This window comes from Sceloporus undulatus, chromosome 1 (genome assembly GCF_019175285.1).
Source record: "Sceloporus undulatus isolate JIND9_A2432 ecotype Alabama chromosome 1, SceUnd_v1.1, whole genome shotgun sequence".
NCBI lineage: Eukaryota > Metazoa > Chordata > Lepidosauria > Squamata > Phrynosomatidae > Sceloporus > Sceloporus undulatus.
The window spans coordinates 244,582,086-244,595,800 of record NC_056522.1 but is presented as its reverse complement, the minus strand read 5'-3'; the positions used below and the strand labels follow the sequence as shown (position 1 = coordinate 244,595,800).

Below are 13,715 nucleotides of genomic sequence, written 5' to 3'. Positions count from 1 at the left end.
CATCATCATCATCATCATCATCATCATCATCATCATCATCATCATCATCATCTATTTCTCTTCTGCCTTTCTCCCAATTTAGGGGCTCAAGGTGTCTAACAACTATCCTGATATTTGCTGGAATTCAAACTCCGCCAAATCCTCAAGGTCTAGCAAATTCCTCACTTGCCTTGAAGACAATTTCATTTTCCAAAAGGTGGAAGAGGCAACAACGGGGTCAGCTATTTTAGATCTGATCCTAACCAACAAGGATGACTTGGTTAATGGGGTGCAAGCAGTGGGATCATTAGGTGGAAGTGACCATGTCCTCCTGGAGTTTGTTATACAATGGAAAGGAGAAGCCAGGCATAGTCAGACATGCATTCTAGACTTTAGGAGAGCTGATTTCAGTAAACTTACAGAAGTATTGAGGGTGATCCCGTGGTCAGAAATACTAAAAGAGAAGGGAGTTCAGGATGGATGGGAGTTTCTCAAAAGGGAGATACTGAAGACACAATTTCAAACAGTTCCAGTGAGAAAGAAAAATGGGAGGTGTCTGAGGAAACCAGGATGGGTGACAAAAGAACTTTCAACTGAGCTAACCTTTAAATGGAACATGTATAAGAAATGGAAAAATGGGGAAATCACCAAAAGGGAATTCAAACAAATAGCTAGCCTGTGTAGAGGTAAAGTCAGAAAAGCTAAAGAGCAGAATGAACTCAGGCTTGCTAGAGAGATTAAAAACAATAAAAAGGTCTTTTTTTGATATGTTCACAGTAAGAAGAAGAAAAAGGAAATGATAGGGCCATTGAGTGGAGAAGATGGCAAAATGCTAACAGGGGGCAGAGAAAAGGCAGAATTACTCAATACCTTTGCTTCAGTGTTCTCAGAAAAAGCAAAGGATGCTCAACCTCAGGAAAATGGAGCAGAGGACAGAATAGGGGAATTTCAGCACAGAATAAGTAAAGAGATAGTAGAGGAATACCTTGTTAATCTAGATGAATTTAAGTCTCCAGGACCAGATGAACTACATCCAAGGGTATTAAAAGAACAGGCAAATGTAATATTGGAGCCATTGGCAATCATATTTGAAATGTAATATTGGAGCCATTGGCAATTATATTTGAAAACTCCTGGAGAAGTCCCAGCAGACTGGAGGAGGGCAAACGTCCCCATCTTCAAAAAGGGGAAGAAAGAGGATCCAAACAATTATCGGCCAGTTAGTCTGACATCTATACCAGGAAAGATTCCAGAGCAGATCATTAAACAGAGAGCCTATGAACATCTAAATGGCAATTCCATAATCACAAAGAATAAACATAGATTTCGGAAAAACAAGTCATGCCAGACAAATCTGATATATTTCTTTGATAAAATTACCAGCTTTGTAGATGAAGGGAATGCTGTGGATATAGTATATCTCAATTTCAGAAAGGCCTTTGATAAAGGTTCTCATGACATTCTTGCAAACAAGCTTGCAAAAAAGTGGGCTAGACAAGGTAACTGTTACATGGATTTATAATTGGTTGATTGGCCGAACCCAAAGGTTGCTCAACAATGGCTCCTTTTCATCCTGGAGAGAAGTGACCAGTGGGGCCCCACAGGGCTCTGTCCTGGGCCCAGTGCTATTCAACATTTTTATCAATGACTTGGATGACAGAATTTATGGCATTCTTATCAAATTTGCAGATGATATCAAATTAAGAGGAATACGTAATACTCCAGAGGGCAGGATCAAAATTCAAAACGACCTGAATAGACTAGAAAGCTGGGCCAAAGCTAACAAAATGAGAGAAATGTAAGGTACTGCACTTAGGGCGGAAAAATGAAATGCACAGATATAGAATGGAGGACACCTGGCTGAATGAAAGTACATGTGAAAGGGATCTAGGAGTCCAAGTAGACCACAAGTTGAACATGAGTCAACAGTGTGATGCGCCAGCTAAAAAGGCCAATGCAATTTTAGGCTGCATCAATAAAAGTACAGTGTCTAGATCAAGAGAAGTAATAGTGCCACTTTATTCTGCTTTGGTCAGGCCCCACCTGAAATACTGTGTCCAGTTCTGGGCACCACAATTAAAAAAGGACATTGAGAAACTGGAGTGAGTCCAAAGGAGGGTGACTAAAATGGTGAAGTCTGGAAACCATGTCCTATGAGCCCTGTTTAAATATTCGAAGGGATGTCATATTGAAGAGGGAGCAAGCTTTTTTTTTGCTGCTCCAGAGAACAGGGCCCAGAACAATCGATGCAAGCTACAGGAAAAGAGATTCCACCTCAACATTATGAGGAACTTCGTGACAGTAAGAACTGTCCGACAGTGGAACACACTCCCTTGGAGTGTGGTGGAATCTCCTTCTTTGGAGGTCTTTAAGCAGAGGCTGGATGGCCATCTGTCGGGGATGCTTTGATGACAGTTCCTGTATTGCAGGGGGTTGGACTGGATGGCCCTTGTGGTCTCTTCCAACTCTATGATTCTATGAAAGTTAAAACAGTACAATTTAAAAACAATACAAAAGCATTAAAAAGTATAAATATAAAGTTAAAAAAAACAATTTAAAAAGTTAAAACAATTAAACATTACAAATATTAAAATATATTGAAAACTAAATGCAAATCTTGGTCTGATTTGCTCAGCATTTAAAAGCCCAAGCCTTGTGAGTTTAAAAAACCTGACAGCACAAAAATGTTTTTATATGTCACAGAAAGGAGAGCAGGGATGGGGCCATCCTGGCCTCTCTAGAGAGGGTTTTCCAAAGTCTGGAAGCAGTCATTGAGAAAGTCCTCTCTTGTTCTCACCAAACAAGCATGAGAGGGTGGTGGGACAGAGAGAAGGGCCCCTCCAGATGATCTCAATACTACATTGGGCTCCTACAGGGGGAGAGGGTCCTTCAAATAGCCTAATAATGTATACTGACTGAAAACAGATCTACAGGGTTTTATGAAAGGTTTTTATTTTGTTTTTACTTTTATTTTTTGGTATTCCTACTAGGAGTGAACTCTGCATGTAAAACATATGCTTCACCACTAAACTGTGGGCTTCTACAAGTCTTAAGTCCTTCCAGTGTCTTAAAAATGTCATTGCTGAATTCATGTAAGGGATAAAAGAACTACTCTAGTTTACCCTATGAATCTTGTTCACACTTATATCAGTATTTTCCCACTTCATCCTGTTCACAATATGATCCACTTACAGTTATGGCAGGTCATTCCCGTATAACCAGTTTCACTACAATCACAATGGAACATCATCCAGGACTGGGAGCATCTTCCTCCATGTTCACAATAGTTTGGCAAACACCTGATGGGTGAGAGTTCAACAAAAAGAGCAAGATAGTTTTAAGCAGCAGACAGCATATGCAATGAAACGTATTGCCCTTCACCTGTTTTCTCAAAACCTCTATACTTCCTATGGCTCCATATGCTGGCACAAAGATGGAAACCAGCTGTTTTCTTCTCAGTGCTATGTTTAGTTTGAAAACAAAAGCCTTCAGAAAAATTGCTTGCAGTGAACAGAATGAATTGAAACAGCAACCCAAACGGATGCCAAAAAGCAGGGTGGGCAAGTTTTGCTTCTCTCCTGTGCCTAGGCAGCAAAAATTTCCTGTTTTATTTTGGGATCCGATAAGGAGAACAAATACCAAGTGAAAAGCAACACAAAATCTTCTCTCAGCAAGGCCTATTTATACCACCCTTTTCTGTTGTCATTGTATTTTTGGTTGCTAATCTGAGTATCTGGCTGTATTTAATGAAAACACAAATAACACATAGATAAAAGAAAAACACAGATCAGATTATGAATAACATACTAAATGCTCATCTTCCCACCCTTGCCAGTTTGGTTCATTACCAAGTGTTTGGGAAATAAAGAGAGAAATATGAAGTACACAAAAAATTTCATGCTGTCGGAAGCTGAAGTCATGCGTAGAAGACTCAGCACAGGGCAGGAGCAAACAGAATCTAGTGATTTTCTTTTCTCTGACATTTATATAAAACCATTTTATGCCTGGTTCAAGAACATTATCAAGAAACTAGACAATTCTGGCAAGTTGATATGTGGCCCTCCAGATGTTTGGTAGGTTCCATCTCCCATAATCCATCACTGATTATATTGGCTAAAAGTTGATAAAAGTTGTAGATCCCTAAAATCTGGAGGGTGACCACTGCATTACTGGGTATAGATGTACCAATTGGGCAGTGCAGAAAAACATGTTGTCCAGGACCTGTCTGCCACATAAGTATCAGAGTGGGTCAGTGGACAGAGCTTACCAATATGTCACAGGAATTCAAAGTCAGACATTCAAGAGCTAAGCATTCACAGTCTTCACAATCTAATCTACTATATCATGGGGGCAAAGTGTGGTCTACAGACTGCATGTGGCCTCAGGACCATTTTTGTGATCCCCTTAGGGGCTCCCTAGGGTAAAAAATAAATAAGAATTTTCAAAAATATATGTCCCTCAAATGTCCTCAAATATTTGTGGAGGATGGAGAGCATTTGCTACATATTTTGAGCACCCTTGGGTCAATTTAGGTCAAATAAAAGCATTTTAAAAACAAAAACAAGAAGTGATATCTAGGTGATTTCCTGGTGTGTGTGTGTGTGTGTGTGTGTGTGTGTGTGTGTGTGTTCTCTCCCAGACTATGGAACGGCCTGTCAGATGAGATCCGTCAAATTGGCAGCTTAGATACCTTTTTAAAAGCTGTCAAGATGGATCTCTTCTGGCAGGCCTTTCCTGAATAAAAGCGTCCAGCCACAGAATGATCACCCCTCACATCATGTATTAGCCCACCACTCTGTCCTCATTATATTTTTATCGTGTTATTAAAGGATATTTTAATATCCAATTTTAATTGTATCATGTTTAATCCTGTTTTAAGGGGGGGATTTGAGACATAATATTGAATGTGGATATTTTAATGTATTGTGAGCCACTTTGACTGTCTCGTCACAGAAAAGCGGGATAAAAATAAGTTTTTTTTATTTATTTATTATGTTTGTTTGTTTAAAAAAGGCCTTTTCTAGATCCAAAATGGACCAATGGAGCAAAAGGTGAATAAATATTCCATTTCCCCAGTTACATTTTTTATTGCTTTGTAGAGAGTGAAGCCTTTGGGTCTCCTGGAGGGGCAGTCAGCCCTCTAATCTCGATCAGTTCCCACCCATGAACTTTACTAACACAGGCTGCATTAGCAACACAGAGATGGAAGAAGTGTAAGGGCTTTAGGAACAGTGTTACAGAGGAAGGAAGAAAAGAAATCTGCTGGCTATTTCTCCAGTGCTGGCCTCCCAGAGGTAAAGATCTATCGTGCTAAAAGTGCTCTTGGGAGGCTGGCTTGCAAACGTGCCTGCTCTGTGAGACAGGCAGTTTTGTATGCCACTTTTGATTGTTTGGATTTTCCCAGAAGGAGTCAACAACTGTCTTTTCCTGAGAATGACCATGAAGAATTGGTTTGCTATTCTTCATCGTACTACACAACCTGGGTCAAAGTGCACTATGCTAGCGTAACAATCCAATAGAGAAGACTTGTGTACCAACAGGATCCCAGCCAAAGTATGTTTTGAGGCTGCAGTTCCTGAGCAATGAGATTTAAAAAGTCTATACATATTTGGAGGACTCCTCCAGAACTTCTATCTTGGTTTTGAACTTCTTCCTAAAGAACCTCTCAAATTTCATCATACGTTCAAGGTTTTTTTAAATGAACATGGAACGAAACAAAGGTCAGAATCTTTTTTGATACTGTAGACAGTGACAGCAGGAAGGAAGGCAGTGAGGCACTGGAAAAATAGACAGATCAGAGCTGCAAAAAATGATCTGCTTTCTCTCACCAACCCTGCACAGCCCTGGAGGAAATGTAACCAATGGTGGAGCGCAGCATTAGAATTTCAGCCAAAATTGATAGCATCATCCATCCAGGCAGAAAGCAATGGGTGTTTACTTCTTAAAAGTCTGGCTCTGTATTATTATTGAACCATGCTTATGGCAATGATTTAAAGGTTCCACTTTAATTTAAAAAACAAAACAGCTGCCTGGTGGGCAGGTATAAGCAGATTTTCTTCACAGGGGAAATAATTCTACCCATGAATGTGCCCTGTGCAGATGGAGTGTGTGTGTGTGCATATATTCATTGCCTTAATCTTCATTAACTTTTGTATGTCTTTCAACTGTTTTTATAATTTTATGTGGTGATTTTTTTTTTAAAAAAATCATTGTTAAAGTTTTTTAATTTGCTCTCTCTGGGAGCTGCCTTGGGTCCCACTCAGGGTGAAAAGCCTACAACTGAAATGAATGAATGAATGAATGAATGAATGAATAATTCCATAAATGAAAACAATTTTAGATATGTGCTTTTCAAAATTGTGCATTCTTCATAAAATAAATGGAACATTTATGATTAAATCTCATTTATCCATCTCCGATCACAGGCTCCACTTCCAGCTATGTGTATCCTCTTGACTATCTGACTGGCTGAGATACTACATGAAGGTGATGTATCTTTACAACTATATAGCTACATGATGGTGGTGCATTAGGCAACTCTGCACAATGAAATATGCAGACAATGAGGAAATGCAAAATTACATTGCTCAAAGTACATTTGCATGTGCAGTGTGCAATGTATAATGTACATCTTCTTTGCTGTATACAATGACACCACATGTTCATATCTGCTTCTCCCAGCTGGGTATGGAAAAGATATCTGATTTTTTTTTTAAAAAAAAATTTAAAACATGTTTTTAAAGTATTCAGAAACCCTGATTAGCATCAGTCTTCACAGTTCAAGTCTTATTCCGCACAAAATTTACATGTTGTTACTTTTGCAGAGAAAATAGCATTTTCTGTGCAGGAAACAGATTTTCAGTGCACAATATAATATTTCTGCATAGTAAAAATATCCCTACCATCACCTTCTTTGTAATAAGGATGTTATGCCATGCTCAAACATGTACAACAACATGTAAGAACACTTAAGCATGGATTAATTATAATATGGGTTACATCATATCCAAACATGTGCAACAACATGTAAGGAAACTTGAGCATCCACAGATGCTGGTGAAACATCAGGAAGAAACTCTTCTAGAACATGGCCACATAGCCCAAAAACCCCACAAAAAACTATAATTGTAAATTAACTGGTGGAAGCACGAAGGACTTCTGTGACTCAACCTGCCCTTTTACTCAGAGGATCCCTTCCTGGATCTTATACCTGGGCCTCAGGGTGAGCTCTACAATGGACAAATGGTTGTACTAACCAATGGGTTTAAAACGATAAAGTATGTCCAGTTCTCTCTTTCAGTATTTGAAAACATTCAAATACTGTTGTAGCCCAAAAAAAAAAAAAAAAAAAAAAAAAAGCAGTGAAGACTTAGTCTGGTATTCTTTATTGCAGTTATAGAATCATAGAATCATAGAATCATAGAGTTGGAAGAGACCGCATGGGCCATCCAGTCCAACCCCCTGCTATGCAGGAAATCCAAATCAAAGCATCCCCAACAGATGGCCATCCAGCCTCTGTTTAAAGACCTCCAAGGAAGGTGACTCCACTACACTCTGAGGAAGTGTGTTTCACTGTCAAACAGCCCATACTATCAGGAAGTTCTTCCTAATGTGGGGTGGAATCTCTTTTCCTGCAGCTTGCATCCATTGTTCCGGGTCCTGTTCTCTGGAGCAGCAGAAAACAAGCCTGCTCCCTCCTCAATATGACATGCTTTCGAATATTTAAACAGGGCTATCATATCACCTCTTAACCTTCTCTTCTCCAGGCTAAACATCCCCAGCTCCCTAAGTCGTTCCTCATAGATTTCCCTATGGATGCATACACATCTGTTACTGTGCTGTAATCAAGTCTATGGAGTCACAATTGCCCTGATTGAAAATGACCTCCCAAACCTTCTTTATGAGACATCAGCAGCACTGGGTGAAGAAGCTCTGTCCTGGTGGCAATCAGGTGGATGTTTTCATTCCCTCCAACCAGCCAGCAAAGTTGTGACAAACACAGCCTCCCCTGCGGGTGGAAAGAAGGTGGAAACATCATCCACCCACACCGTGATTGCCTCCTTTGTCCAATGAATGAGTGAGTACATGTCAGTCATAAGGAATTGTGTTTCCATTCTCCTCTGGGGGATATACTTTCCCCCACAGGTCCTGCTTTACAGCATTCCATGGGCTGTGGCTCACTGGTTCTATCCAGAATTTCCTAGCTCATCACTTCATAATGCATAAACCACTAACTGGTTTCCAACCATCATTTCCTATGCTCATTGGTTCCTATGTACAAGGAGGAAACTGGCTTTGTCCAGAAAGCCTCCCTGTGCACAACCTATGAATTCATGCAGACATTGACTGAGTACATATCAGTCCTAATGAAGTGTGTTTCCATTCTCCTGCTACCCAGCCCCACATGTGTATTACTGTATGCACTTTAAACATCTGAAAAAGAATTATACTCATCAAAGAGCAATAACGTAAAAGCAGTTTTACTGCTTTGGATCAATTGCCCATCTCACTTTGGCACAAGACAGATAATAGTTTTGCCAGAGTAGAACGATCACTGAATGCTGTTTTTCATTTCATTCTGCTCTCATCTCTGTTGCTGAAATCCTACCCCCACAAGCCACCTAGAAAAACTTACCTGACCAGAGCCAATAGAAGGGATGAATAAATAAGTATGAACACCATAGGAAGTAATGCTTTTTAATACTACTTTCAAGTTGAATTTTCTGCTTTAAAAAATCTGTGCCAACCTTTAGTAGCTTGTGATCGAAATCCATAACAAGAAGAAACTAATTATCTATAGAACACATAAAGGACTGAGGTTTGATCACTGAATGCTAAACAAATCATATATTCCAGGTAGATCATTTATAGATTCTGTTCTATCTCTGCAAGTGACCTGCCCTGGGAATAATTTGCCTTGGATATAAATTCATAAAATCAATACATTAAATTAACCCACCTACTCTTACTTTCCCTATATCCCCTTTACTCCCCACTAAGGACTCGTTTTCCCTTCTCATTCTGAGCTTCAATATTCTCAGTCTCTATGAAGAAGTATAGAAATCAAATTTGCATCAATTTGCATTGACAGTGCATTAGGCCTTGGATTCTTTCAGTTTGTTGTTATTCTTTAGAGATTTCGAGGTGCAAAATCTTTGGATAGGCAAATGGATCAATGGATTTGCGCTCAGGGAGAATTGCTATTAAAACATGAAGGACAGGACTATGATTAATATTTGGCATGCATTTCACTCATATTATTTCTATAAGCATTTGTGTACATGAGGAGCTTTAGGACTACCTTGGTGCAAATCAAGTAATTTTGCTGCCTAAAGTATAACAAGAAATGGCATGCACATATCTGTGTTAAAACACACACAAAGTTTTGGATTTCAAGAAAGCTGATTTTAATAAACTTGAGGAAATACTGGGTCAAATGTCAGGGTCATAAATGCTCAAAGGGAAGGGAGTCCATAGTCCATGGGAGTTCCTTAAAATTGAGATAGGAAGGCACAGTTGCCAACAATTCCAAGAAGGAGAAAAAATGTGAGAGGTGTCTTGAGAAATCAGGGTGAATGTCCAAAGAACTTTAGATGGGTTGAAATTTAAAAGAGACATGTATAAGAAATAGAATGAGGGGGGAACCCCCAAAGTGGGATGCAAACAAATACTCAATACTTGGTGGGGGAAAGTCTAAAAGGGTAAATCTTGGAATGAACTCCGCCCTCCATAACTGCCATCCTCCGGCCTGAGAGGGAGTTCACCAGGCAGGTCCAGCTCCATCAGGACTTGCCTGGAAGAAGGAAGAGCCCTCCCTCCAATCCATCTGCCTTGCTCCAGGCCTCAGAGGGAGAGAAGAATCACTGAACCTCATCCTCTTTCCCTCTACCATTCCCTTTTCCTTTTGTTTTGTGTCTTTTAGATTGTAAGCCTGAGGGCAGGGAACTATCTGATTAAAAATAATATTGTAAGCCATTCTGAGAGCCATTAGGGCTGAAGGGCAGGATATAAATACCTAAATAAAATAAAATAAAAAATTAGAGAGATTAAAATAATATTAGGGTGTTGGGGGGGGAAAAGAACAAGGAAGAACTGCAGAGGAGTCCTAGGTGCTTTTAATGAATTCAAGGCTGCATCTGCACTGCAGAAATAATGCAGTTTGACATCACTGAAACTGCCATGGTTCAATGTCATGGAATTCTGATATTTGGAGTGGTGTCAAACTGCATTATTTCTGAAGTATGTAGAGAGATCTTGTAGCACTAACTGAGACTAACTGAAAGAGAAAGTAGAGTGAAGTCTAGAAATGTTCATGCTGCCAACTTCTTTCAGTTAGTCTCAAAGATGCTACAAGATCTCTCTACATATAGGAGCTTGACAGACCACCCGGAAAGGGCGGGCTGGAGCCACCTGTTTTTGCTCCCGAGGGAGTCCACAGCAACCAAATCATGCGGGCTCCCTCCACACCAAAAATAACCTGCTAAAAGCAGGTTATTTTTGGCATGCATGGCCACCACCATCAGTGTGCCATTGACACACTGTGATGTGTCGATGACGCAAGTGCGGCACCCCAACGTGGTGATGCTGCGCCACGCTTGTGCCATCATGGCAGCACCGCCATGATGGCGCTGCCGTCACGCCCTATGACTTGGGAGCGTGCGGATACTCCACACTCCCAAGCCCTAATTTTGGCCCCAGGGTGCCACAAAGCACTTGTTTGTACCGGGCCATAGTTTCTCACAATGGGTGACTAGATGCCTCTGGGAAGCACATATGGAGGTCATGGGAGAAATAGCTCTCTCACACTGTTGTTTCAAAATAGTTTGTTAAGTCAAATTATTCAAGGTAAACATAACTGAAAATAACCTCCGCAAAATGGGTAGAGGGTTGAGGAAAATCTATCTGAATAGCCTCTGAGGGAAAGAGAAATTATTCATCAGTTCAAAAAATAAATTCTTAAAACATTTCTCATAAAATTCTCTTTTGTAAAAAATCAGGTAAATTAATATAAAATGAAATAATACTGTTATAGCTGAAGGGAAAAAAATCAGTTAAATGGAAGGCTGAGAGGGATAAAAATCTTTATTTCATTTTGGAAAATGAAACATTTTAAAGTTTTCCCTCTGCTGGGAAAGACTAGACAGATTGTCATGCATTGTTCTTTCTTTCTTTCTTTATTGTATGTTTGGACTTTTTACAGAAAGCTCACACAAGCATTTCTAGGGGGGGATCCCATCTGAACATTTTCTGCAAAGCATGGCATTTTGTGGAAAACAGAACAGATTTTGCACAAGGTGCAGGGTTTACAAAAACAAAGATTAAACATGAAAACGGTGCTGCTTGTTTGTCTCTCAGTCAGGGACCTTTTTTTAATGACAGTTGATTGAAAAAAATCAGGGGAATTTCTTGACCTGTTGAGAACAGTTGAAATATTGTGAATATTGTTTTCATCCCTAAAAATGAATATATTGTCTCCTTTAACTGTATTAAAATATATTGGCCAGGGTTCTGTCAGTGGCATACATGTGCTTCCATGTCATTTTATATTCAGAGAGAAAGAGCTATTCAGCAACATCCCCTCAACCAGTTAGTGGCAATAGGATTGGGCAGAATACCCAGGCAGTAGTTGGCTGCAGCCAGGAAAAGTTGTCTTCCTCCTGAACCTCCAAGAAGGATACAGCTGCTGATTGACCCCAGTTGTAGAAGTACTGCTGGATGCTACTCAGCTACAGCTATCTCTCACTTTCGCTGGTCACTAAATGGCCTGGGGACACATAGCTACTTTTTCAAGAAGGCCTGCTTACCCAAGAATTTGTAGCCAGGTTGAACTGTCCAGACAGAGCAATAAATTCCACATTGTGTGACACAGGGTCTCAGCCAGTGTTAGATGTATAGTTGCATCTGAAATTCTACACTCTGTGTGCAAGTGGCCAAATAAGGAGGTAGGGTATTTCAACAAATATTATTCTCTCCTACTCCAAATTGAGGAAGCCAGAAAAAGAAAAGAAAAACCCAAATAATTTCTGGAATATTTATATTCTGAGAAATTATGACTCCACTCTAATTCAAATCTCAGTCCCTGAAATCTGCATGTTTCAGATAGTAAGACAGGACAAAGAGTGTCCCTTGGTCATTGAATGTAAACCTTGAACGGCCAAAGTGAACAGTGCGATGCGGCAGCTAAAAAGGCCAATGCTATTTTAGGGATCATCAATAAAAGTATAGTGTCTAGATCAAGAGAAGTACAGTGGTACCTCGGGATACGAAATACCCAGGTTACGAAATTTTCGGGATACGAAAAAATCCCATAGGGAATTATTGTTTCGGGTTACGAATGTTTTTTCGGGTTACGAAAAAACTTTTGGTGCTTTTTTCGGCTTTTTCGCACGGAATCGCGGCTTTTCCCCATTAGCGCCTATGGCAATTCGGCTTACGAAGGCTTTTCGGGTTACGAAAGCGGCCGCGTTACGAATTAATTTCGTAACCCGAGGCACCACTGTAATAGTGCCACTGTATTCTGCTCTGGTCAGGCCCCACCTGGAATACTGTGTCCAGTTCTGGGCACCACAATTTAAAAAGGATGTTGAGAAACTGGAGTGTGTCCAAAGGAGGGCAACTAAAATGGTGAAAGGTCTGGAAATCACGCCCTATGAGGAACGACTCAGGGAGCTGGGGATGTTTAGCCTGGAGAAAAGAAGGTTAAGAGGTGATATGGTAGCCCTGTTTAAATATTTGAAAGGAAATCATATTGAGGAGGAAGCAAGCTTGTTTTCTGCTGCTACGGAGAACAGGACCCGGAACAATGGATGCAAGCTGCAGGAAAAGAGATTCCACCTGAACATTAGGAAGAACTTCCTGACAGTAAGGGCTGTTTGACAGTGGAACACACTTCCTCAGAGTGTAGTGGAATCTCCTTCTTGAGGGTCTTTAAGCAGAGGTTAGATGGCCATCTGTCGGGGATACTTTGATTTGGATTTCCTGCATGGCGGGGGGTTGGACTGGATGGCCCTTGCACTCTCTTCCAACTCTATGATTCTATGATTCCCTAGATTACATTAGTAATCTAGATGGACCAGTGGTCTGACATTGACACAAACCAGACAGACTATCACCTATTTCTCTGTCTCTCTGTGTCTCTCTCTCTCTGCATCTTTATGTATATTTGCCTTTCTACTACCTTCCTGATCAGTAACTCATGGTAGCTTGTTCACTTGTGGACACTTCACCAGGAATGGACCCATGAACAAAGATAACCTAAGAGAGCCACCTAGCCTCCACCAGTAATAGGCCCAACCCTGAATAATTTAATTTTGAACCCATGCTACTACCAATGACTGAGAGACAATGTGAATGGTTATAATGCTGGAGATTAGATGTAGGCATGGAGGAGGGGTATGCAAAGTGAATATTCCAGATAATATTGGCTAAAAACCAAGCAGAGAAGACTGCCAGGTCACTGACAACATTTTCTAGCTCACTACATGCTAATTATGTGAGGCCAAAGACAATATTAAACATTCACTTCCTCAATCCTAGCAAGGGCATTTGATTTCACTATAAAACAAATAACACTGAAGCACACATGGGACGTAATTAGAGAGAAAATTCTCTCATTTCTATGTCCAGCTTTACTTTAAAAAAAAGAAATTAGTCATTTCAGCAGTATCCCCCAAATTAAATGTTAAAGAATTGGCACCCGCAAAAACAACCTTCCATTTTTATTTTCGCCTCTTAAA

The 13,715-nt window shown here is 40.2% G+C and overlaps 1 protein-coding gene across 1 annotated transcript in view; it reads right to left on the bottom strand.

The window, feature by feature from the left end:
- CNTNAP5 (contactin associated protein family member 5) overlaps positions 1 to 13,715 on the bottom strand; it is a 479,983-nt gene that overhangs the window by 173,948 nt on the left and 292,320 nt on the right. Inside the window, exon 11 of the mRNA XM_042445209.1 lies at positions 3,172 to 3,278. Within this exon, the coding sequence (XP_042301143.1) occupies positions 3,172 to 3,278 (107 nt within the window). The remainder of the gene's footprint in view (positions 1 to 3,171; positions 3,279 to 13,715) is intronic.